Source organism: Camarhynchus parvulus, unplaced genomic scaffold (genome assembly GCF_901933205.1).
Source record: "Camarhynchus parvulus unplaced genomic scaffold, STF_HiC, whole genome shotgun sequence".
Taxonomy (NCBI): Eukaryota; Metazoa; Chordata; class Aves; order Passeriformes; family Thraupidae; genus Camarhynchus; species Camarhynchus parvulus.
Genome location: NW_022148347.1, coordinates 75,278 through 100,269, shown reverse-complemented (window position 1 = coordinate 100,269; position 24,992 = coordinate 75,278). Strand labels below are relative to the sequence as shown.

Sequence of the window (24,992 nt, the reverse complement as noted above, 5' to 3'; positions counted from 1 at the left end):
TTACGTAAGAACGAAAGGAAGGAAAGAAGGAATTAAAAAAAAAAAAAAAGAAAGAAAAGGAAAAAGGGGAAGGAGCTGGGGGAAAAGGCAGAAAAGGGCTGTGCACAATGGCCGAGGCCCTCTGGCGGCAAGAGCTGCGAGTCAGGGCAGAAAGTAAAAAGAACAAAACCACTTTGCAAAAAAAAATTATTATTATTATTATTATTATTTAGCCACAGGCAGCACTGTGCAGTGCAGGGCAATCAAATCAAGCTGTGGCAAGAGAATGAGGAGGTTAATATTGGAAATAAAACAAAATAAAATAAAATAAAATAAAATAAAATAAAATAATAAAGCTGGAGATTCCCCCAGCCAGGACAAGTCTCCAGAGGGGGCAGGTGAACCCTGAATGATAAATAGAAGACATGGTCATAAATATTTTTTTTTCTCTAATAACACCTTGGAAAGCCTTTCTGAGGGCCTGGATACACAATAAAACCAACTCCTGAGAAATATCACGGCAACATTTTGGGGAATTTGGTGTTAATGTCTCATTTTGCATCCTCAGAACGGCTCATAAAAGGGAATAGCTTGACTGGGTTCCATTATCACATTCTCCATCCTAAACCCAAAAAAAATCAATTTGGGGACAGAATCAAATGTTTGAAGTGAGCAATCCAAGATTTTACAGCAAATCTGGCCAAAACGTCGTTTTCTCCTCGTCCCCGCTTCGCAGGCCTGGCCCCCCGACTGGGCCCTGAGGGCCTGGCTGCCCTTACCCAAGATGGCGGCCGGGCCCTCAGGTCGCGGGCGCCATCTTGAGCCGGGCCGCGTGGGCGGCAATGGGGAGCGCGAGGCCGCCGCCATTTTCCCTCGCGCCCTGCCTGAAGCCGAGGCCGCCATTTCGGAAGAGGGCAGTTCCGCTGTGACCCCGAATTAAATTTTTAATCCCGATTTATTCCCGTTCTCCATCGTACAGTGACAAAATGTTTCCCCCCCGAAACCAATCTCGCCACGGACAGTGAGGAAACGTAGAGAGAAGCAGGAAAATGGCGCTGTTGTGCTCTGCATCTGTCACATGGAGGAGGGATTGCTCCCAGTAGGGATGTAAAAATCCCAAAATCCCCTAGGAAACGGCTGATGGTGGTTTTGGGGTCGTTTTTGTACGTCTGGAGGTTTTGAATAATTTTTCCCTGAATTCAGCTTCCCGGAGCGAATTTCTAACACTTGTCAGATGGCCCCGAACCCCCCAGCGGCCCCCAGACTCCTCAGCCGCCCGCAGGCCGCTCCTGTGGGCCCTCACAGCCATTGCCCCGCCCTCTGGCTACTGCGCAAGCGCAGCCACACCCCCACCCAACACCACGCCCTCTGCCCGCGCTCATTATATACCAGGAGAGCCTGACCACGCCCACCTCATTACAGACAGCGCAAACCACGCCTATTTTGCCCTCCCGCGCAGGCGCAGCCCCGTCCCTTCCCTCGGCGCAGGCCCGGGACCGCCCCTCGGCCGGCAGTTGGGGCGCCGGAGCCGTGCGGAGCGGACGCTCCGCGTTCGGGGACTCTCTGTGGGCACCGGCGCCACGACCGGCACCGCCGCCGGCCGCGCGGCCGTCACCGGCCCCGCGGCCGCCATGGAGGCGCCCCCGGCCCCCCTCCGCGCCGCCCGCGCCCTGCAGCGCCGCGCGGAGCCTGCAGGACGAGCTGACGTGCCCGGTGTGCCTGGAGTACTTCAACGACCCGGTGCTGGTGGCCGAGTGCGGGCACAACTTCTGCCGCGCCTGCGTGACCCAGTGCTGGGAGGACTCGGCGCGGCGCCTGTGCTGCCCGCAGTGCCGCGAGCCGGTGCCGCAGCGCCTCTTCCGCCCCAACCGCTCCCTCGGCAACATCGTGCACATCGTCCGCCAGCTGGGGCTGCCTCCGGGCCCCGCCGAGCCGCCGCCGGGGCCGCCCGCGCCGCCGCTGCCCGCCGCCGCCGCCCCGGCCGGGCCGCCGGGCCCGCCGCGCTGCCCGCGGCACGGGGAGCCGCTGCGGCTGTACTGTGTGCAGGACCGGCGGGCCGTGTGTGTGGTGTGTCACCTGTCCCGGGAGCACCGAGCCCACACGGTGCTGCCCGCCGAGGAGGCGGCCCACGCCGCGGAGGTCAGTGCCGGGATCCCCCCTCACAACGGGGGGAGGAGTCCCATGCTGGAGGGGCTGCGGGGCTTCGGGACCCTTTCCCCGGAGGGGAAAAGCACTGTGAGCCCCCTCGGGGTGTTGGGGGGCAGTGAGAACCCCTCCCGGGTCTTTTTTGGGCTGTTGGGGAGCAGTGAGGTCCAGCCGAGACCCCTGCCGGATCTTTTTTGTGGTGCTGGACACCCCTGAGAAATGGGGGATGCAGTAAACGGGGAAACACCCCAAGGAGATGTCGCGGAGTTGGGGTGCCCCAGGAACTCCCTCCTTCTCCTTTGGGATCCCCCAGTTCCACGGGGAATAGAGAAATGAGCCTCCAGTCCCCCATGCTGTGTGGGGACCCCCAAATGTGTGGATCCAACGGGGGATTCCCCTCCCCAGCTAGGCGCTGCTTCCAGAATTCGGGTGTGCAGAAGGACCCGAATCACGCCAAGACACGGACAGGGCAGGGAGGAGATGGGGAGCACCCCAAGGAGATCTCACGGGGTTGGGGTGTCCCAGGGACTGCTCCCCATCAGGGACTCCCTCCTCCTTTGGGACCCCCCAGTTCCAATGGGAACACAGAAACGAGCCCCCGGTCCCCCCCATTTTTGGGGTGCATTAAAGGCCCCTCCAGGCTGTGTGAATCCCGCGGGGGGATCCCCTGCCCAGCTGGGCGCTCCTTTCAGAATTTGGGAGATGCAGAAGGACCCGAATCACCCCAAAACACAGACCCCCCCCGGGATGTGGGGTGCGAGCTCCATCTGGGATGAACTGGGACAGTGCTGGGAAAAGGGGGTGTCCCCACCTCAGTGCGAAATCTCGCCAGCGCCCCGAAATGCAGGACCGAGCTGGGAACGGGGAGGAGGAGCGGAGCGTTATTTAATCCCTGATGCCGATCCAGGATCAGGCTGGAAGTGGCGCTTGGCTCCTCCAGGAGCCGCCTGTCCCCCCCCTCCCATCCCTATGGAATGACGCAGAACGAAAACGGCGCCCCCCCCGCAGCGCTGGGGCTCCGCTGTGTCGCGATATGGGGCGAGTCGTGATCGCAGCGGGGGTTAATTTGGGATTGTAAAACCCCAGGGGCTCGGTGTGGGTGGGCAGGCCTCGGAATTCCGGGAACCAGAGGGACCCAAGATGCCGGACGGAGCCGATGTCGTTGCGCAGCGGCAGCAGGAGGAGGAGGAGGGAGCAGGGGAGGGGATTGTGGCATCATTAACCACCGCATATTAATTATTTGTGCTGATTAAATCCTTTCAGAGGGGCTTTTGTTCCGGAACTGCCGTGGTTCCTCTTCCGGGGGCGCTGGGGCTGTCCCCCCCCGCCCTAAATCTGGGATTTTGTCCTTTTTTTTTTTCGGGACGCAAACGTCCTTGGGTAGATCAAGGTTGTTACTCCCTTGGGATTTTTTTCCCCCTCGTTACCCTACTTTTATGAGTGCTTGATAATTGGTTGCTGCTGAGATCCTCCCTTCTCTTTTTTTGCCCTGATACTTGCTTTAATCTCACAGATAAATTCCAAACCCAGCAACTTCTGGCTCTTAACAGTCAAAATCCTTTTATTTAGGGTTTTAGTTATAAAATAAGTAGATTCATTTGCCCCCAGGGCCAGCTGCTGTTTGCAGGGGCTTCTCTGCCCTCCGTGGAGGTCAAACTACTTAAATAAGGATGAGCTTAATTAATTAATAATTAATGATTTAATGAGCAGTTCAGAGGCAGCAGTTCCTCCTCTTGGGGGGGAGTCCAACCCAGTTTTGGGGCACCTTGAGGAGGGAGAATGTGGGAGGTGATCCTGGGAGGAGGATGGGGGTGGGACCAGGGCATTTGTTTCCTCACAGACAGATAAAATTAATTGACTTTTTTTTTTTTCAGTTTTTAGGCTTGTTGGGATGAAGTTTGGTGGTTTGGTTGGTCAGGGCAGCTGCTGGTTCCATCTCCAAAAAAAAAAACCCCAGATTGGGTGAATTTGACCATTTTAACAGCAGCAGCCCTTCCCTCCTGATGGCCCTCGGGGAAGAATTCCCAAGGGATCTGTTGTTGTGCTTTCAGGAGGTGCCCCAGGAGCACCTGAGCTCCCTGAGGAAAGGGCGTGAGGAGGCCAAGGCTGAGCGGGAGAGGCAGAGCGAGGAGCTGCTGGTGAGTGCTGGGGGTCCCAGAGCCCCCAGCCACGAAGGTTCAGTCTCACCTGGGCATTTCCTGGCTGGGAAAATAAATTTGCGTTCCCGTTCCCCATGGGAATCCCAGTGAGGAGCTGCTGATGAGTGCTGGGGGTCCCAGAGCCCCCATCCAGGAGGGTTCAGGGCATTTCCTGGCTCTGGAAATAAATTTGGTCCCACCTGGGGGGTTCCTCATCCCCGTGGGAATGAGGGTTCAGTCTCACTGGGGATTTCCCTAGCTCTGGAGATTTGGGTTCCCCTTGCCCATGGGAATGAGGGTTCAGTCTCACTGGGGATTTCCTGCCTGTGGAGATTTGGGTTCCCTTTGCCCATGGGAATGAGGGTTCAGTCTCACTGGGGATTTCCTGCCTGTGGAGATTTGGGTTCCCCTTGCCCATGGGAATGAGGGTTCAGTCTCACTGGGGATTTCCCTAGCTCTGGAAATTTGGGTTCCCCTTGCCCATGGGAATGAGGGTTCAGTCTCACTGGGGATTTCCCCTAGTTCTCCCCCTGGAGATTGGGCCCTGTGGAGATTTGGGTTCCCTTGCCCATGGGAATGAGGGTTCAGTCTCACTGGGGATTTCCCTAGCTCTGGAAATTTGGGTTCCCTTTGCCCATGGGAATGAGGGTTCAGTCTCACTGGGGATTTCCCTAGCTCTGGAGATTTGGGTTCCCTTTGCCCATGGGAATGAGGGTTCAGTCTCACTGGGGATTTCCTGCCTGTGGAGATTTGGGTTCCCCTTGCCCCCAGAGATTCTCTCCCCGAGCTCGGTGGCTCCGGGGATCTGCCCTCACAGGGATGTTCCCCCCTGGAATTGCAGAAGCAGACGGAGGTGGAGAGGCAGAAGATCGTGGCCGAGTGCAAGGAGCTGCGGGCGTTCCTGGAGGAGAAGGAGCAGCTGCTGCTCTCCAGGCTGGAGGAGCTGGAGAGGGACATCGGGCGCCGCAGGGACGAGAGCGTGGCCCGGCTGGCCGAGGACATTGCCCAGCTGGACAAGCTCCTGGCAGAGCAGGGCGGGGACAGTGGCGCAGGAAACACACCTGGCGAGGTGGGACTCTGTTGTGTGTCTCCAAAAATTCCCACTCATGGACAGAAATCCCATGTATTGGGCAAAAATACCTATTTGTGGGGATGAAAATTCTGTTTATGGGGACAAAAAAGGAGTGAAGAAAGGGGGAGAAGGTTCCATTTATGCAGGCAAGAATTTCCATTTATGGGTCAAAATATTTATTTATTTATCGGGGGAATATCCTAATTAGAGGGACAAAACCTATTTATGGGGGTGAAAATTCCATTTATGGGGACAAAAAAGTCCTCTGTTTTTATGGGGTGGAAAAAGGTTCCATTTATGTAGGCAAGAATTTCCATTTATGGGTCAAAATTTTTATTTATTGGGGAAATAAATTTATTGGGTTAAAAAATTCTATTAATGGGGTGAGAAATTCCACTTATAGATGCAAAAATACCTTTATGGGGACAAAAGTCCCTTCATGAGATCCTCCCAGTTTCTGGGGAGGATTTTGAGATCTCTTGAGATAAGAGAGATGCTGATCCTAACAAATTCCTTGGGTTTTCTTCCCTTTCCAGGGCGTCGTCCCGGCTGGCAGCAGGTGAGCGAGCTGGGTGAACCTGGAGGTTCTGAGCTGGAGCTGGCATTTCCACCCTTCCCGGGGGGAATTCCTTGGTTTTTTGGGTCCCTGACTCGCGTGTCTCCTCAGCCTGGAGAGCTGGATGTTCCTCAAGCCTGAGCCCGTCTTTTCCGAGCTGGAGAAGAAGCTGAAGAGTTTTTCCCAGAAGAGCGCGGTGCTCAAGGAAGTGCTGCTGGAATTCAAGGGTGAGCCTGGATCCTTCCTGGAAAAGAAAGTGCTTTCCCAGCCAGGATCGCGCGTGGAAATCCACCAAGATCAGGGCTGGGATGGAGCCGGGCTCTAATTCCCCCCTGGGCTGGCTGGGAGAGCTCCGGCTCGTTCCCTCATCCCAGGGAAGAGTTGGAAAAGGGATTTCCCTGGGATTTGAGTGTGGGAGTGTGGAGTTGGGATCATTCCCATGGCTTGGGCAGTTCTGGGGTTTCAAGTCCTTCCTTCTCTTCCCACAGAGAATCTGCGCTTTGAGCTGGAGAACGACACAGGTGAGGCCATGGGGACTGGGATAGCACCTCTCTTTTCCAGGGGTTTGCATGGAATTGGCTGGGATTTGGGGCTGTGACTTCCCTTTTCCAAGAGATAATGTGGGAATTTGCTGGGATTGGGGGTTTTGGGGGAGTCTGACCTGCCTTTTCCAAGGGTTGTGGTTGGAATTGCTGGGCTTGGGTTGTGTGTGGGCTCTTCAGGATGCTCCAGGTGGCTCACCTGGGTCCTTCCCCTCTGGTTTGGGGCACAGAAAATTCTAATCTTAGCTAGCCTTTGGATTAAATAATTTCTTCTATTCTTTTACTATAGTTTTAATACAATATATTATAACTTAAATATATAATTAAATCTATAATTATCTGTCTATTTATATAATTTAATTATATAATAATTAATATTGAATTAATTAATACTTAAATAATTTAACTATATAGTTAAATGTATCATTTATTTAGAATTTATTTAGAAGTTATAATTTAATTATAATCTATTTATAATCTAATTATAATTTAATTATAATCTATTTATAATCTAATTATAATTTAATTATAATCTATTTATAATTTAATTATAATCTATTTATAATCTAATTATAATTTAATTATAATCTATTTATAATTTAATTATAATCTATTTATAATTTAATTATAATTTAATTATCATTTAACACAATAGTATCATAAAAGAATAAATCATTATTTAATACAATGGTGTTATTTAATACAATTATTTAATACAATAGTATTAAATAATACTTTTATTATTTAATTTATTATTACTTTTATTTTTTAATTTATTATTACTTTTATTTTTTAATTTATTATTACTTTTATTTTAGTATTTAATACAATACAATAAAACAATAAATCAAGCCCCCTGAAACACAGCGCCAACATCCTTCCCCCTTCCCTCACCCTCAGACCCCTGCCAACACCACCACAGCTATTAACAGTATTAATCCAATTAATGCTCTTGCATTAATCACATCACCCCCCCGTCCCATTGCCCTGCAGGCGAGCTCTCCCTGGACCCCGACACGGCCAACCCCTACCTGGTGCTGTCGGAGGACAAGCGCAGCGTGCGGCTGCGCGGGGCCCCCCAGGAGCTGCCGGCGCACCCCAAGCGCTTTGACTACGCCTTCTGCGTCCTGGCCTCCGAGGGCTTCTCCGCCGGCCGCCACTACTGGGAGGTGGAGGTGGGCGACGGGGAGAGCTGGGTGCTGGGCGCCGCTCGCGAGTCCGTGCGCCGCAAGGAGAAGGTCGACTTCGCCCCCGAGGAGGGCATCTGGGCGGTGGGGCTCAACTGGAAGGGCAAGAATTGGGATCAGTACCAGGCGTTCACCTCTCCTGAGACGCCGCTGTCGCTGTGCGAGCGGCCGCGCAAGATCGGGGTGTACCTGGACTACGAGGGAGGGTGGGTGGCGTTCTACAATGCCGACAACATGGCTCCCATCTTCACCTTCACCGCCGCCTTCTCCGAGAGGATCTTCCCGTTCTTCTGGCTCTTCTACGTGGGCTCCTCGCTGTCCCTCTGCAACTGAGCCCCCGTCCCGCTCGCCGGTGGTGTCCCCCCTCTCTCTCCCCCTTGCCATCCTTAGGTTTTCCTTTGCTTCCAAGCAAAACACCCCAAATCCCACCCTTGGATTTTTTCTTTCCTGTTGCAGTTCAAAGTTTTTGAGTCTTTTTACCCTCAGAAATCTTCCTCAGGGGCGCGTTGGTTGGTGAGGGCGTTGGTTGGTGAGGGGGTGGGCTACTTGAGCACCCACCCCCGCCCATTGCTGGTTAAACACCCCTATAGAGTTCATTGTGTGTTTTTTCTTTGGAGTTGGAGCCTTCCCCGAGAGGATCTTCCCGTTCCTCTGCAGCTGAGCCCCCGCCCCGCTCGCCGGTGGTGTCCCCCCTCTCTCTCCCCCTTGCCATCCTTAGGTTTTCCTTTGCTTCCCAAATCCCACCCTTGGCTGTTCAGGGGGGATTTTTTTTTTCCCTGTTGCAGTTCAAAGTTTTTGAGTCTTTTTACCCTCAGAAATCTTCCTTAGGGGTGTTGGTTGGTGAGGGGGTGGGCTACTTGAGCACCTCCTCCCCGTTGCTGGTTAAACACCCCTGTAGAGTTCATTTTGTGTTTTATTGCTGGTTAAACACCCCTGTAGAGTTCATTTTGTGGTTTTTTTTCCTTTGGAGTTGGAGCCCCGTGGAACAGGGAGAGGCTGATCCCATCCTACTTCGAATAGTAGCCAAAGCTTTGTGTCCCCCCCTCGCCCCTAAAATGCCGTGTGGAGAGAAGGGGTCTTGTGTCCCCCCCAATTTGGGCACCGTTGCTTTGCAGGTCATTTTCACCCATCCCATCCTGACTCATCCGTCCTCCCTGGGGAAAGGGCCAAGCCCGTCCTGCTGTCGCTGAGTGACCCCCTCTCTCCTCTATTGTCCCCCCTCCTCATGTCCCCATCTCCCCATTGCCCCTCATTTCCCTCCTAGCCCCCCCCATTGCCCCCCATGTCCCTTTTTGCCTCCTCATCTCTGCCACTGTCCCCCCCCATTCCATCTCCCCTTCTCTCCCCCTAAATTCTGAGCCCCTGGAGTGCCAGGATCCCAGCAGGGGGATTGGGATGTTTGGGGTCACCCCAAAGCTGGGCTGGGGGGGGTTTGGGGAGGGGGTTCTGTGTTCCAGGTGTGATCTTGCCCACTCCCCTCGTGCCCTTCCCCCTGCTGCTGTTCGTGTCCTTTGCCCTGTCACTGTTAGTGGGGAAATAAAAGTTGCTGTGCAAAAAAAAACAACCCTAAAACGCAATAATTTGGGGGTGTTTGGTGCTGGGAGAGAGGAGGAAAAGGTGGTGCTGCTTGGGAGGGGATGGAGACAGACAGATGTCCTTGTCCCCAGCCTGCTGGGGTGGAGCACTGAGGGGTTTTGGGGGCGCTTGCAATTCACTAAATGGTCCCAGCTTGGAGCTTCCAAGTATCTGTTAGGCCAAATTCTGGTTTAGATCAGAGTTTTTAAATGAAAGTTTAAAGGAGAAGCTTGAAGCACTGGGAGCTCCCAGTTTTGGGGCACACCCACTGGGCATTGCCTCTCATCCCAGTTTGGGGGCGCAGCTCAAATGTGTGCTCCCACCCATCCCAGTTTGGGTCCCCGATTCCTGGGTTTTTGGTGTCTCCGCCCCCTCTCCAACCCATTTGCCTGTGTCCAAACCACCCAAATATCACTACTTTTCTATCTTTTTTTCTCCATAAAAATCTGACACCGAATCCCACTTTTACCCAAAATAAGTCTTTATTGAGGATCTACTTGTGGCAATAATGCTGGGCTCGAGGGAAGCTGGGATTTGGCAAAAAAAAAAAAAAAAGGGATTTGGCTGAAAAACTGGGATTTCGTTTAGGATTTGGCTGAAAACTTGGGATTTCATCTAGGATTTGGCTGAAAAACTGGGATTTTGCCTGTCCCATGTATTTTTGGCACCTGGAGGGTCCAGCATCATCCCAGATTTTGCTCCAGCCCCCAAACTGGAGGGGGGGGTGAGCCCTCTAGGACCCCCCCTCACCCCTCCCCAGCCCTTGGGGTGCATCCCCCCCAACACCCCCCACCCCAAACTCCAGTGGGGCCCTCCCTGTGTCCCCCCCAGTCCCCAGCACAGCCCCCAGCAGCTCCAGGGCCTCCGCAGGCCCGGGGGGCTCCGGGGGTTGCTGCTGGGTCCCCTCGGGCTGGGGGAGCCCCCCGGGGTGGCTCTTGCTCTTGTGGGCGGTGACGTTGTCCCGTTTCTCAAACCTCTTGCCACAAATGTCGCAGGGGAATTGGTAGAAGGAGTCGGCGTCGTGTTTCCTCATGTGCCAGTTCAGGGAGGCTTTCTGGCGGCAGGTGAAGCCACAGATCTCACACCTGGGGGAGGTTTTGGATTTTGGAAGGAATTAAAAAACCCCAGGGAGAAGCGGCCCTGCCATGCTCGGCGCTGGAATGTGCCAGGGTTGAAGCTCCAGTGCCCTCCTGGCATGAACGGCTTGGACGTGGGTTCTGTTTCAGCTCATTAAGCTGTGCCTAATTAAACACCACCCTGGAGCTGCTGGGTCTGGACACAGCCAGCTCCAAGGGCAGAAAGCTCAGGAGGAAATCTCCGCCTGGCTTTTGGCTGGAGGAGCTGATTTTGGGTTGAAAAGGGTGGCAAGAGCATTCCTGAGCAGAGCTGCAGGAATGGGACTGGGATTTACTGGCAAGTTGGAAATGGGACTGGGACTTACTGGAGGGGCTTCTCCCCGGTGTGGATCCGTCGGTGGATGATCAGATTGCTGCTGGTGCGGAAGGAGCGTGCACAGAACTCGCAGATGTAATCCCGCTTGTCTGGGAGGAGAAGAAAGGGATCGGGGGCTGATCCAGCCTGGAAAAACCATCAGGATGTGCTTTGGGAGCTGGGAGAATTCCCAGTGCGGGAATGAAGAGGATAAGGGAGAGATTTTGGGAGCAAAGGGAAGCAGTGATAGCTCTCAGGGGTGGGAAAGGTGGGAATCTGATGGGAGCAGGTGGAATCCACACAAAGTGTGGGAATGTCATCCATCGGGGAGGTGTGATCCCTGAGAGGAGCCACCATCCATAGAGGGGAGTTGTAACTCCCAGAGGAGGGTGTGTAATCCTGGATTACACCTGGATTACACCGGGGAGGTGCAATTTCCCCCTGGAAATGCCCCTCTCACCGCTGTGCAGCTTCTCGTGTTCCTTCAGGTGTTTCTTGAAGTTGAAGGATTTCCCACAGGTGGGCTCAGAGCAGGTGAAGGTTTTCTGGTGCACGTGCTGGTACTTCTGGTGGTGCTGCCAGGGGGAAAAAAAAAACAACTCCAGCTCCCAATTCCAGCTCCAGGAGACGCCACCCAGACTCCCCAGGCGTCCCAGGTGCTGCTCACGTTCAGGTACTGGCGGTTGGAGAAGATTTTTCCACAGCCTTCAAAGTCACACAGGAGGATCTCGCGCTTTGCCGCCTTCCTGATAAGGAAAACACAGGAAAAAATCCTTATCAGGAAGGAGGAGGAGGGTTGGAGAAGCTTTGGAATGCGGATCTGCCCCTAGCTCCCTCCTCCTCCTCACCCACCTTCCCTTTTCCCCACCCGTGAAATCATTCAAAGCAAAAAGCAAAAAAAAACTCTTCCAGAGATTTCTCCTGCCCATCCTGCTCTTCCTGGGAGCTTCCCTGGCCCCTTCCCTCCTCTTCCTCAGGTACCTGATCCTCTTGGGGCCAATCTGAGCCACATCCTTGTCACTCGCCCGTGGCTGCCTGCAAGAGGAAAAAGCCATTTTCAGCCAGGTGTCCCCCCACTGTCCCCTCACTGTCCCCAGAGCCAAGATTCCCCAGGAAATCCCGCATTAAATCACCCTCAGGACCTGCTTTTCTTCCATTTCCACCCTGTGGACCAGCAGGACACGCTGGAACAAACACATTTCAGGCGTTTAAAATAAGAATAAATTCTTTATTGCTTGTTACAAAACCCTTTTCACATGGTTTGGACGTGCCCCAGGACACTGAAATTTGCTCCCAGCCTGGCTGGATCTATAATTCATCCATAGATCCCTGGAAACAGCAGCTATTCCTGGCTCACCCTGGAATTAAGGAAAGATCCATTAAAAAGTGGATTAAAGTGGGGTTTGGGGAGGGGAAATAATGGGATGGTGAGAGATGCCAGTGCTCAAGCATGGGTTCAACCTGGGGATTTGTCCCAAATCTCTTGAAAACAGGTTTTTTATCAGCTCAGGGTGACTTTACCTGGGGAACGGAGAAGATGAGAACCCCCTTAACATCTGTGAGGTCCAGCTTTGCTCATAAACCAGGATTTTATCTCCCATTTTCAACTTGCTGTGACAAAAGAGGGGGGGAGGAAATTAACCAAAAGATTAAAAATACGATCTGTGTCACCAAGCTCAGCCCAAAAAAGGCTTGACTTGAAGCTTAGGCTTGGTTTTGCAAGAGGGCAGAGAGCTGCAAGCCCCTCAGAAAAGCCACCAGCCTGCAGATACAACTTTGGACATATTTGGAGGCCATGGGATTTGGGATGGAAATCGGGCAGAACCCCAAAAAAATCAGGAAAAACCTCACATTTAATTTGCTTTTGTTCCCAAAAAGAACGGCCCAGATTGAACACAGACTTTTCTACCCTCACATGGGATTTGGGAGCCTGGGATCTGTGCTGCCAGGGAGAGGGGAAGAGCAAATTCCAACGTTACCTTCACTGGGATTGGGTCTCCAGGAAGGGTGATCCCTCTTCCAGCCACATCTGGGGTGGTTCTGGAGCTGCTGGGAGAGGGGAGGGCATTCAGCGTCCCAAAGAAAAGCAAGATCCAAAGGGATCAATCAAAGCTACGCGGGACAACACTCACCTGGGGAAACGCTTGGGATGGGGCAGACGGAGGAGTTGTGGCTGATTCCAGGAAAAAAGGGGGGATTTTACCCCTTTTTGTGTCCAAAGTGTGAGAAAATCCATCCAGCTGAGGTGTGTTGGATCGGAGGCCGTGCACAGAGCAAGCCCCAACCAAACCTCCCTTGTGCAAAGCCCCAGTGAAGCCCTGAGGGCTGATTTAAGCTTTTTTTGGTACAAAACACTGAATTTTGTGTGCCTGGAAAGGAGAGCTGGCAACACTGGGCCACAGAGCTGCTGGAGAAACCTTGGATCCATCAGTGGAGGAGGTTGTGGTGGGATTGATGGATTTTGGGGTGCTCCAAAAAATCTCCAGTCTTTTGGAGGCTTCAGTGCCCACCGCGGGTCTGGCTCAGGGGGTCTTCATCCCCCTCCGTGGCAGCTTTGACTGCCTCTCCTTGTTCCCTGAGCACCCACAAGGCACAGGGTGGGTGACACCAGGCTCAGGAAGCCCCTGCAGTGATGTTTGTGAGCCAAACCCCCATCTGCACCCAAAAAAGCCAAGAAACATCTCTGCCCTGCAGCCAGCAGAGTCATGGGGAGGGTTGGAGCCCCTCCGCTGGGGACACAGAGCTCTCGTCCCGTGGCCAGCAGCACTGAACGCTCCCAAGATTGTCATGGAAATATTTTATGAAAAATCTTTCTGCTAAGAACTTTTCTCCTGAGAAGCTGAAGAGCCTCAGAAAGGAAATGTAAACAATAATTACCTGCTGCTGTGGAATGCAACAAGTGCATCTTTGATTAGTTTCATGTCGTTGTTTTTAATTAATGGCCAATCATAGTCCAGCTGTCTCAGACTCTCTGGTCAGCCACAAGTTTTTATTATCACTCCTTTCTATTCCTTGCTAACCTTCTAATAAAATCTTTCCTTTCTATTCTTTTAGTATAGTTTTAACATATAATTTGCTTTAAATATCATATATATCATAAAATAATAACTTAGCCTTCTGAAACATGGAGTCAAGATTCTCCATGTTCCTATTGTTTTGGTATAGTTTTAACATATCATTTTAATATCATATGTATATAATAAATCAGCCTTCTGAAACATGGAGTCAAGATTCTCCATGTTTCTATTGTTTTGGTATAGTTTTAACATATCATTTTAATATCATATGTATCATAATAAATCAGCCTTCTGAAACATGGAGTTGAGATTCTCCATGTTCCTATTCTTTTAGTGTAGTTTTAACATATAATTTTCTTTCAATATCATATATAATATATCTATCATAAAATAATAGATCAGCCTTCTGAAAGATGGAGTCAAGATTCTCCACGTTTCTATTCTTTTATTATAGTTTTAACATATCATTTCCTTTTAATATCATATATATCATAAAATAATAAAACAACCACACAGGATGATGCTTCTGACCCCCTCCCCTCATCCCTTCACCTTTGGGCTGCCGTGACTCACCTGACCCGTCCACTTTTCTCCTCCAAGGGTCCAGGGCTGGGCAGGGGCTGCTCCAGCAGGGGCTGCTCCTCCTTGATGGGCTTCCTGCGAGCCCTGGGCTGGCCCTGGCGTCGCTGTGGCTCTGCGTCGCTGTCAGGGGCACAGAGAGGGGTGGGTGAGGGGCTTTGGGGGCTTTAGGGGGTGAGAGATGGGTTGGATGTGGCAGGGAATGAGCTGGTTGGACGTGGTTGACATGGGTTGGTCATGGACTGGGTTAGACATGGCAGGACAAGGGTTGGACACAACTGGACATGGGTTGGACATGGCGAAGACCCTCCCCCAGGTGAGACACGATGAAGATGCCTCTCCAAAATTCCATGCCCTTTGACTCCAGAAATCCCTGATTTTAACCCCACACGGACACTATTCCCAGCTCCTGGCTTCCCCCACCTGTCCAGGGATGGGTGATAGTTCTCATCACGCAGGTCATCCGTGTAGGCCAGGTCATCATCCTTGGCAAAGTCCTCATCCTCCTCCTCTTCCTCCTCTTCCTTTTGGGGCTCAGCTCCCGGCTCTGCATCATCCCCCGGGATGGAGCTGCTGTACAATGACCTGGACAAGCACAGACCAAGGTTGGGGACACAGGGATGGGTCAGACAGGGACAAATCACCAGGGGATGGATGACTGTGGGGGCCACCACTCACCTCTCGCCAGCTGCTGCCACAGGCCCTGGTTCCAGTGACACCTGAGGGGCTGGAAGGGGACAGGAGGGCGGTGAGGAAGGGCTGGGAGAGGTAGAGAGTCGGGAAGGACAGGGGTGTTGGAGAGACCTGGGGTTGGGGCAGATCCTGCTGGGATGGTGGTGGAACTGGAACCACCCTAGGGAGAACCTAGGGTGGAACCTAGGGTGGAACTGGAACCACCCTAGGGAGAACCCAGGGTGGAACTGGAACCACCCTAGGGAGAACCTAGGGTGGAACTGGAACCACCCTAGGGAGAACCTAGGGTGGAACTGGAACTGGAACTACCCTAGGGAGAACCCAGGGTGGAACTGGAACTGGAACCACCCTAGGGAGAACCTAGGGTGGAACTGGAACTGGAACCTGGGAGAACCCAGGGTGGATGGAAAACTAGAACCAGGGGGAACGAACCACCCTAGGGAGAACCCAGGGTGGAACTGGAACTGGGAGCGGGGTGAAGGTGGGGACAATCAAGGGGAGCTGAGGGCAGAAAGGTGACCTGGAGGAGCTCACCTGTGCCACCACCGTCACCATCTCCCATCTCCTGGCCCTGATCCCCATCACCACGGGGTGACCTGGCTGTTCTGTCCTCTCCAGCCTCCTTGGAGCCCAGCGTGGCCCTGCGGAGCGAACGCCGGCGCCCAGCGCCCGGGGAGGGGCTGCACCCCTGGGCCAGGTCACAGGAGGGGCTCTTGGGGACCCCGGAGCCACCCCAGGAGAAGCGGTGGCCGGCCACGCACTCCCAGACCAGCGGGGCTGCTGTGCTGCCAGCTGCTGGCGGCTGGATGTCGGGCACAAAGCCACACTCCTGGCCGTGGCCGTGGGACAGCGCGACCAGGCGCTGCAGGGCGGCCGGCTGGAGCCGCTCTGGCTCTCCTGGGAAAACAAAGAAATCTGTGAAAAACAGCCCCGAAATAGGGTTTTGCTGGGGGGGGTGGGACACCTGCAAGGCCCTGTCCACCTTCCGCAGGCTCTTGGGGTTGTCCTTGTTACGGGCAATTGTGAAACAGCTTCCCAGCAAAGAGTTGGGGATGCAAAAAACTGGGGAGGCCAAAAACTGGGGATGCCAAAAACCAAAAACGGGGATGCCAAAAACTGGGGATGCCAAAAACGGGGGATGTCCAAAAACTGGGGATGTCCAAAATAGGGAACACTGAGGATTTGCCTGGTGCTTGGCGGGGTGAGCAAACCCAAGAGCAGCTCCAGGTGCTCCTCCAGCACCCAGCCCAAGAGGAATCCTCCATCTGGATCCAAACCACTGGATGCCAACACAGAACAGGGAAGGGAAGCTCACCTGTGCTCCAGGTGCAGCCGTGCGAGCTGTACCTGCACGGGAAGACAGAGGTGAGCGGGCAGAAAACCTGGATTTTTTTCCCATTTTTGTGGGTTTTGAGCCCCCGCTGCTGACCTGTCGAGGAGGAACTGGGCCAGCTGCGAGTGCAGGGCGAAGCCGAGCTGCTCCTTGAGGCGGCACCAGCGCTCCAGGTGCCCCCCGATGCGGATGCGGCACTTGGAGCGCCGCGCGTCCAGCTCCCGGCGCTTCTGCCGCCGCACGGACTCCGCGGCCGGGGGGCGACCCCCGGGCTGGGGGCACACGGGGGCGTCGGGGGGGGGACTCGGGGCCTCGAGGGGTCGGGTGGGGAGTTTGGGGTGGCTCCATAGGGGAGTCTGGGGGTGACGCGTGGGAAGGGGACACGGGGGGACACGGGGATGTGCTGAGGGGGTGACAGGGGACACGGAGGGGACAACAAAGGGGTGGCGTGGCATCATGGGGGGGATTGGGTAAGGAATTGGGGTCCCCTGGCTCCACAGGGGGGGTTATGGGGGGACACAAGAGTCGGCCGGGGGACATAGGAGGGGGAAGGGTTCACAAGAACGGGGGGCGGGCACTGCCACCAAGCCCCACCTCCCGAGGCCTCGCCCCTCGTCTTGGCCCCGCCCACACAACGACCGTTAGGGTCTCGCCCATTTAAACCACACCCAAATTAGCCGCGACCAAATCAAACCCCGCCCCTTTAAGACCCGCCCCCTCCCGCCGTTTCCCCGGTCCCCCACCGCCTCCCCCGTCCACCCCCGCCCGTTCCCGCCGCCGGGCCTTAAAGCGGAAGGGGCCACAGGAGAACGGAGACGGGCGGAACGCGGAATGCCCGCGGCCCCAGCGCGCTCCCGCCGCCCCATACGCCCCCTCCCCGCCATCCGCGAACCTCCTGCGCCGCTCCGGGCTCCATCCCGCGACGAGAGGGCCCCACCCCGGGTCGTGCCCCCTTTAAGAGCCGCCGGGCCCGCCCTGCTCACGCCGCTCCTGGACGGCAGAGAAGATGGCAGAGGCCCCGCCCCGCCGCGCGTGCGCGGGAGCCGCGGGGGCCGCTGGGAGATGTAGTCCGGCCGCTGCGCATGGTGGGAAACTCCCGCGTGCGGATGGGGATGGACACCGGGGGTCACAGGGGTGTGGCGGTGTTCGCAGGGGTGTCCCAGGACGAGGGAAGAGATGAGAATCTTGACTCCACGTTTCAGAAGGTTGATTTATTATATTATAAATAAATGACATACTAAATATATAGAAATATATTTAATTATATGTACTTATATATGTACTTATATATATATTATATATGAAAGTACATAATATATACTAAATATATAATATATATTTAATTATATGTAAAATAAATGATATAATACATATTAATTAATATAATATATAAATATATAAAATGATGAAAAGCTAAATATATGGAAATATATTTAATTACATATACTTTTATATATATTGATATATATAATATATACTAAATATATATAATATATATTTACTTATATACAATATAATATCTACTAAATATATATAATACTGTATAATACATAGATATAATACTATATGTAAGTATATATAATAATAAATATTATACTGTATAATATATACTAAATATATAGACATTTAATCATATATATATAAATTATATATTATATAGTAATTAATACAATGTATATAAATGTATAAAACGATTAATTATATTAAAAGAAAATTACGTATTAAAACTATAGTAAAGGAATAGAAGAAATTATTTCCTCAGAAGGCTAGCAAGGAAAAGGGATGGAATGATAATAAAAAACTTCACCCCTCCCCATCGCGGGTCTGCCCCATCCCAGACTTCCCCCACCGCCCACCGGCTACTCCCTGCAGCAGCATGTGGGAGCCCAAACAGGATCTTTGGGAGACACACAGACATTGCAGGCTGAGGGGCAAAGATGGGGCGGGGGCTTGACAGGTGGAGAGCTGACACTGAGGGTTAGGGGTGCAAAGGACACGGGCTACCAGGTAGGGTTAGGGTACAGGTGCAGCCCCCATGGTGAGATAGCCCCAGAACCCTCCCAGCCAGTGCAGGCAGTTACCCCAGTTAATAGGTACAGATGATGTTTGGAAGCCACAGTGTTACAGGTAGGGCTTAAACAGTTTTTTAGGGGTTTTTTTAGGTGATTTTTCAGGGATTTTTAAGGATCTTTCAGGGTTTTTTTTTCAGGAATTTTTAAAGAATTCTCTAGAAATGTTTAGGATACCTTTAGGGCTTTTAAAATAATTTTTTAGGTTGTTTTAATGGCTGTCTTACTATTAATTGAAATTGTTAGGGGTCTTTTGGGATATTCTTGGGGCTTTTTTAAGACTACCTCAAAGTTTTTAAGGCTTTTGTAGGCGTATTGAGGGTCTATGGAGAAAGTTTTTAAGACTAGGGTGTTTCTAGGGTTTTTGAGGGAAATATTAGGCTTTTTTAGGGTCTTATCAGGGCATTTTACAGATTTTAGGGGCATTCTCAGCGCTCTTTTAGGAGTATTAAGAGATTTTTTAAAAGGTTCTCAGGCGATTTTAGGGGTGGTTTTCTTTTGGGGGCTTTTCAAAAACCGGGCGTTTTTAGTGTATTCTGAGGCTATTTCGAAATTTTTCTGGGGTCTTTAGGTGACTTTAAAAACTAGGGCTTTTTAAGGGAATTAAAGGGTCTTTTTAGGGTCCTAAAACTACCGTAAATCGTGACTGTCGTAAAGTGCAGTGAAGCGTGACCGTCGTAAAAGGGAGTGCCGTAAAGCATCAATGTCGTAAAATTGCCGTACAGCACGACTGTTGTAAAAGCTGCTGTAAAGCGCAACTGTCATAAAAGGTGCTGTAAAGCGTGACTGTCGTAAAACTACCGTAAAGCGTGGCTGTCGTAAAAGCCGCCGTAAACCACGACTGACGCAAAAGGTGCCATAAAGCGTGACTATCGCAAAGGCGCCGTAAAGCGCGACTGTCATAAAAGGTATTGTAAAGCGCGACTGTCATAAAAGGTATTGTAAAACGCGACTGTCGTAAAAGCTGCCGCAAAGCGCGACTGTTGAAAAAAGCAGCCGTAAAGCAGCACTGCTGTAAAAGGTGCTGTAAAGCACCAGCGTCGTCAACAGACTTTTGAGACACAGTGGGAATTAAGCTCTTTAACAGGATCTCCCGCCGGCACATGGGTGCTGCGGAGCTGGTCCCAGCCTGCAGGGCGCTAAATGCGATCTTTGATGCACGGTGGACGTCTGCAGCAGTCACCAAGCCGAGCTCAACTCGTGCTGTGAGTCCGCACGCCCCGCCCCACCGCGCGGTAGACCCGCCCCGAAAAATCATGCATACTGCGGATTTTCAGGAGCCAGCCGACCAGAGGTCACAAAAAAAAATTCCAGCCCTTTCCCTGGGAAACAAAAGTCACCAGCCCCGGTCCTTGATGGCAGATTGTGGGACTCCGTTGACACTATCAAACCAGCCCGAGTTGGCACTGGGGCGCGGGGGGGGGGCGTCCCCCCCCGCCCGGTTTAGAACCAGGGATCGGGCCTATGGGAAATAAACGGTATCCTCTGAAACAAAAGGGACAAAATGGCAGCGTTGTGGGCTCTTGGGAACAGGGGCGGGACAAAATGGCGGCGTTGTTATGGGAACAGGGGCGGGACAAAATGGCGGCGTTACTGTGGGACCGGGGGCGGGACAAAATGGCGGCGTTGTTATGGGACCGGGGGCGGGACAAAATGGCGGCGTCGTTCTGGGAACGGGGGCGGGACAAGATGGCGGCGTTATTATGGGAACGGGGGCGGGACAAAATGGCGGCGTTGTTGTGGGAACGGGGGCGGGACAAAATGGCGGCGTCGCCCTGGGAACGGGGGCGGGACAAGATGGCGGCATTGTCATGAGAACGGGACAAGATGGCGGCGTTGTCATGGGAACGCGAGAAAAGGCCTCGAAATGCCCCAAAAGCGGCGGAAATCGCCCCAAAATCCGGCGAAAGGGGCGCGAATGTGGTAAAGGGGCCCTCAAAGCGGCTGGAGGTGACGCAAAACAGCCGAAAGTGACCCAAAAACCGGACTGGAATGCACCGAATCCACCCAAAATGATGCAAATTGGTCTGGAACAACCCCAAAACCGCCCTAAAAGAGCTCCAAGTGCCCCAAAAATACACAAAACCACCTGAAATCCATCAAAACCACTTAAATGTCCTCAAATCCCTCCCAAAACCACCCAGGAGGGCCCGAAAATGCCCTAAATCTGTGCAAAAAGCCCCAAATTTCACCCAAAAGGCCTCGATTGTCCCCAAACCGCTCAGGCCGACCCCAAATTCCCAAAATGGAATTGCACCCAAAATTCCATCCAAAATGCCCCAAATTTCACCCAAATTCCACCCAAAACCAACCTCAACCACCCAAACAACCCCAAATTCCACCCAAAAACCCCAAATTCCACCAAACCACCCCGAAATCGCCCAACCCCGCCAAACCAGGCCCGAAGGCCCCGAGGCGCCCAAATTTCCCCCAAAAAGAGCCAAAATCGCCGCATTTCAGCCCAAATCTCTTTTGGGGGTCGGGGGGGGTTGCGGGTCCGGGGGTCCTGGGGGGATTTTGGGGTCTGGGGGTTTTTTTGGGGGTCCCTCAGCGGATGGTCTTGACGGGGCTCTTGAAGTTGCTGGCGGCCTGGAGCTGCAGCTGGTACGCCATGGGGTGGATCTTGAACCCGTAGAGCCTGGGGCGAAAAACAGAGATTTTGGGAAAAAATAGGGATTTTTGGGGGGAAAATGTGAATTTTGGGGAAAAAAATGGGGATTTTTGGGGAGAAAATGGGGGATTTTGGGGAAAAAAACGGGGATTTTTGAGAAAGAAAAGAGAGAATTTTGGGGAAAAATTTGGGGATTTTCGGGAATAAATGGGGATTTGGGGGAAATGGGGATTTTGGGGTAAAAACGGGGATTTTTGCAAAAAAAAAAAAGCAAATTTTGGGGGAAAATTGGGGATTTTTTGGGAAAAAAATGGGGATTTTCAAGGGGAAAATGGGGATTTGGGGGAAAAGGGGATTTGGGGGAAAATGAGGATTTCGGGTAAATGGAGACTTGGCAAAAATCCATGCTTGTTATGCTGGTTTTCATGGGCGTTTTGGGGTCGTTTTCTCTTTTTTTTTTGCTCATTTCCTCTGGGCTTTCGGGTATAATTTCCCTGTATTTTGACCCTGCTTTCACTGAGTTTTTTGGGGTCGTTTCCCTGAGTTTTGAGCTCATTTTCTTCAGGATTTTGGGGTTGTTTCCCCAAGCCCCAGGGCCATTTCCTACAGGGTTTTTTTTGGGATTCCAGGGTTTGTGAAATTTTGCTTCTTTTTCTGGAATTTGGGTTTTTTTGGGGGGCTCCCATCCCTGACCTGGGCACGAACTGGTTGGCGGGGCGCTTGGGCCGGTACTCGGGGTGCACCAGTGAATTTGGTTTTTTTTTGGTTTTTTTTCTGGAATTTGGTTTTTTTTTTAGGGTTTTTTTCTGGAATTCCGGTTTTTTTGGTCTTTTTCTGGAATTTGTGTTTTTATTTCTGGAATTCGGGGTTTTTTGGGTTTTTTCTGGAATTTGGTTTTTTTTTGGTTTTTTCCCAAACTTTGGGGTTTTTTCGGGGCTCCCGTCCCTGACCTGGGCACGAACTGGTTGGGCCGGTACTCGGGGCGCACCTCTGAACTTGGGGGGTTTTTCCTGAATTTTGGGATTTTTTTGGTTTTTTTCCCAAATTTTGGGATTTTTTTTTGTTTTTTTCCCGAACTTTGGGATTTTTTGGGGGATGTCCCGTCGCTGACCTGGGCACGAACTGGTTGGCGGGGCGCTTGGGCCGGTACTCGGGGTGCACCATGAACAGCATGTGCGGGAAGCCGGTGCCGAAGTAGGCGCCGTCCGTGTGGTGGTGCCGCGACGACTTGGGCGTGTACACGTCCATGCACTTGGGGCAGTAGAGCTTCACCATGGCCTCCCCGGGGATGTCCGACAGCCCTGAGAGCCCAGACCCACATCACAGACACAAAAACCACAGAAAACCCCAAATAAATCCCCCTAAGGGACCCCGCGGGGAAAAATCCCAAAAAACCCCAAATAAATTACAAAAAAACCCCAAATAAACTCCAAAAAAAATCCCCAAATAAATCACAAATAAACCCCAAATAAACCCCAAAAAAATCCCCCTAAGGGACCCCGTGAGGAAAAATCCCAAAAAATCCCAAATAAAACACAAGTAAACCCCAAAAACCCCCAAATAAATCCCCAAATAAATCACAAATAAACCCCAAAGTGACTCCAAATAGACCCCAAATAAACCCCAAAGAAAACCCGCGGCAGCAAAACCCCAAAAACCCCCAAATAAACCCCCCCAAAAACCCCCAAATAAACCTCCCCAAAAACCCCCAAATAAACCTCCCTAAAGAGCCCCAAATAAACCCCAGAGAGACCCCAAATAAACCCCAAAGTGACCCCAGAGAGACCCCAAATAAACCCCAAAGTGACCCCCCAGTCCAAACCAGTATAACCAGTACGACCATTACCGATGGGCAGCATGGGCTGGTTCTCAGTGCCCCCCAGTATAACCCAGTATAACCAGTACAAACCAGTATAACCAGTATGACCATTACCGATGGGCAGCATGGGCTGGTTCTCAGTGCCCCCCAGTATAACCCAGTATAACCAGTACAAACCAGTATAACCAGTACGACCATTACCGATGGGCAGCATGGGCTGGTTCTCAGTACCCCAGTACTAATCCGCGGTATAACCAGTACAAACCAGGGGTTTGGGGGTCCCAGGGGTATGGGACCATTACCAGGGGATGGGCAGCATGGGCTAGATGTAGCTCAGGCTCGGTTCCAGGCAAGGGGCCCGGTTGGGCGGGGGTCCCGGGGTCCAGGGATTTGGGGGTCTCGGGGCCTGGGGTACCCCTCACCATCTGGGCGATCCCCGGTTGGTCACGGGGTCAGGGCTCAGGTGGGTGTCAGGGGTTTGGGGGTCCCTGAGGAGCTTTGGGGGTCCCAGGGGGATTTGGGGGGTCCGGGGGTCTCTCCCCTCACCATCTGAGCAATGCCCCTGTTTGTCAGGATGTAGCGAGCGTGGATCAGCCCGTAGAGCATCTCGGCCGCCTGCTCGATCAGGTCGCTCTGGTTGGGGTTGTCCTCCAGCTCCTCGTCTGGGGAGGGGGGACACGGGGGGGTCAGGACCCCCAGAGACCCCCATGAGACCCCCAGAGACCCCCAAATCCCCCCAAAGCCCGCGCTGGGGTTGTTCTCCAGCTCCCCGTGTGGGGAGGGGGCGACAGCCACACAAAAGGGGGTCAGGGGCACCAGAGACCCCCTGAGAGCCCCAAACCCACCCAGAACCCCCTGAGGTCCCCAGAGACCCCTCCCCGCCCCCAAGTCCCCTTGGGACCCCTCCAGACCAGCCCGCAGAGCCCCCCAAGCCCCCCAAAGCCCCAGCCTTCCCAAGCCCCCCCAGGTCCAGGATCATGTCCAGCATTGAGCCCCCAGCCCCCCCAAGCCCCCAGACCCCTCCACAGCCCCCCAAAGCCCCCCAGCCCCATTACCCGGCTCCAGGTCCAGGATCATGTCCGGATCAAGCCCCCAGACCCCTCCCCAGCCCCCCAAAGCCCCCAGCCCCATTACCCGGCTCCAGGTCCAGGATCATGTCCAGCGCCTGTCTGTAGTGCGGCACCTGCTCGTTCAGCCCCGTCAGGTTGAACTTGTCCTGGATGTAATCCTCGTCCACCTGGGGCACACGGGGGGCTTGGGGGGGCCTGGGGGGGCTTGGGGGACCCCCAGAGGGGCTGGGGGGGCTTGGGGGGGTCACCGGGACCAGGGGGGCTCAGGGGGAACTGAACTTGTCCTGGATGTAATCCTCGTCCACCTGGGATCGGGGGGCACGCGGGGGGCTTGGGGGGGCCTGGGGGACCCCCAGAGGGGCTGGGGGGTCTCCCGGGGGTCCCTTCGGGGGTCCCAGGATGTCCCAGGGGGTCCTGAGGGTGTCCCGGGGGTTCCTTTGGGGGTCTCTCCGGGGTACATTTGGGGGTCCCGGGGATCCTGGGATTGTCCCGGGGGTCTCTGGGGGTGCCTTTAGGGGTCTCTGGGGGTCCCAGGGGGTTCCCAGGGGTCCCTTTGGGGTCCCGGGGTCGCTTCGGGGTCCCGTTCCCACCTCACAGAAGAACTCGTTGCCGCGGAGGCCGCAGAACCACGAAATCCACGACACCTCCTCGGAGCTGCTCATGGTCCCGGGGGTCTGCGGGGCCCGAGGGCGGCCGTGAGACCCCCGGTGCGTCCGGGACCCCCCAAATCCCCCCCGGGACCCTCCCGGTGCCCCCGGGCCTCACCGGGCCCACGGAGCCGCGCTCCGCCCGCACCCCCGCGGCCGCTCCCACCCCAGGCCCGGCCCTGAGGGAGCCCCGGAGCCCTTCCCGGGACCCTCCCGGTGCCACCGGGGCCTCACCGGGCCCGCCGAGCCGCGCACCGCCCTCACACCAGGGCGGGCGGGCGGGACCCCGCGGGACTCTCGGAGCCTCTCGGAGCCCCCCGGGAGCCCCCAGACGCCCCCGGGCCCGTCCCGGTGCCCCCGGAGCCCCCCGGGCCTCACCCGCCGCTTGAGGGGCGCTCCGGGCACGATCCGCGCACGCGCAGCCGCCGCTTCCGCCCCAAACCCCGCCCCCCGCCGGATACAACCAATCACCGCCGCCCGCCCGCCACTTCCGCTCCATTGACCAATCAGCGCCGCGCTCCGCCGAAGC

At 53.8% G+C, this 24,992-nt stretch overlaps 3 protein-coding genes and 1 long non-coding RNA gene across 5 annotated transcripts; 1 reads left to right on the top strand and 3 right to left on the bottom strand.

Annotated features, from left to right (window-relative positions):
- The first annotated feature begins 763 nt into the window (after positions 1-763).
- On the top strand, positions 764-9,166 carry LOC115916587 (E3 ubiquitin-protein ligase TRIM7-like). The gene is made up of 8 exons (XM_030970316.1): positions 764-896; positions 1,439-2,118; positions 4,176-4,262; positions 5,104-5,331; positions 5,871-5,893; positions 6,002-6,117; positions 6,379-6,411; positions 7,426-9,166. The coding sequence occupies exons 1-8, from the start codon at positions 764-766 to the stop codon at positions 7,950-7,952; spliced, it is 1,827 nt and encodes a 608-aa protein (XP_030826176.1). The 3' UTR covers positions 7,953-9,166.
- A 761-nt stretch (positions 9,167-9,927) lies between these two features.
- Positions 9,928-17,242, bottom strand: LOC115916597 (zinc finger protein 692-like). Of its 2 annotated transcripts, none has more exons than XM_030970326.1 (12): positions 17,140-17,242; positions 16,344-16,519; positions 16,230-16,261; positions 15,449-15,811; positions 14,900-14,948; positions 14,645-14,806; positions 14,216-14,344; positions 11,607-11,660; positions 11,293-11,371; positions 11,086-11,200; positions 10,636-10,735; positions 9,928-10,279 (listed from the first exon to the last, which is right to left on the bottom strand). In XM_030970326.1, the coding sequence occupies exons 1-12, from the start codon at positions 17,161-17,163 to the stop codon at positions 9,928-9,930; spliced, it is 1,635 nt and encodes a 544-aa protein (XP_030826186.1). In that variant the 5' UTR covers positions 17,164-17,242. The 2 variants fall into 2 exon arrangements, with proteins under 2 accessions (XP_030826186.1, XP_030826187.1); XM_030970327.1 differs by having other exon boundaries at positions 10,144-10,279; positions 10,636-10,772.
- On the bottom strand, positions 12,219-13,583 carry LOC115916598. The gene is made up of 3 exons (XR_004061614.1): positions 12,758-13,583; positions 12,605-12,671; positions 12,219-12,236 (listed from the first exon to the last, which is right to left on the bottom strand). It is a non-coding gene; the product is annotated as an uncharacterized LOC115916598 (long non-coding RNA).
- A 3,537-nt stretch (positions 17,243-20,779) lies between the features above and the next one.
- CSNK2B (casein kinase 2 beta) lies at positions 20,780-24,891 on the bottom strand. Its single transcript, XM_030970325.1, has 7 exons — positions 24,842-24,891; positions 24,407-24,490; positions 23,881-23,983; positions 23,255-23,408; positions 22,948-22,973; positions 22,039-22,228; positions 20,780-20,954 (listed from the first exon to the last, which is right to left on the bottom strand). Exons 2-7 carry the CDS (start codon positions 24,476-24,478, stop codon positions 20,864-20,866), a joined length of 636 nt encoding a protein of 211 aa, XP_030826185.1. The 5' UTR covers positions 24,479-24,490; positions 24,842-24,891; the 3' UTR covers positions 20,780-20,863.
- Between the last annotated feature and the right edge of the window lie 101 nt (positions 24,892-24,992).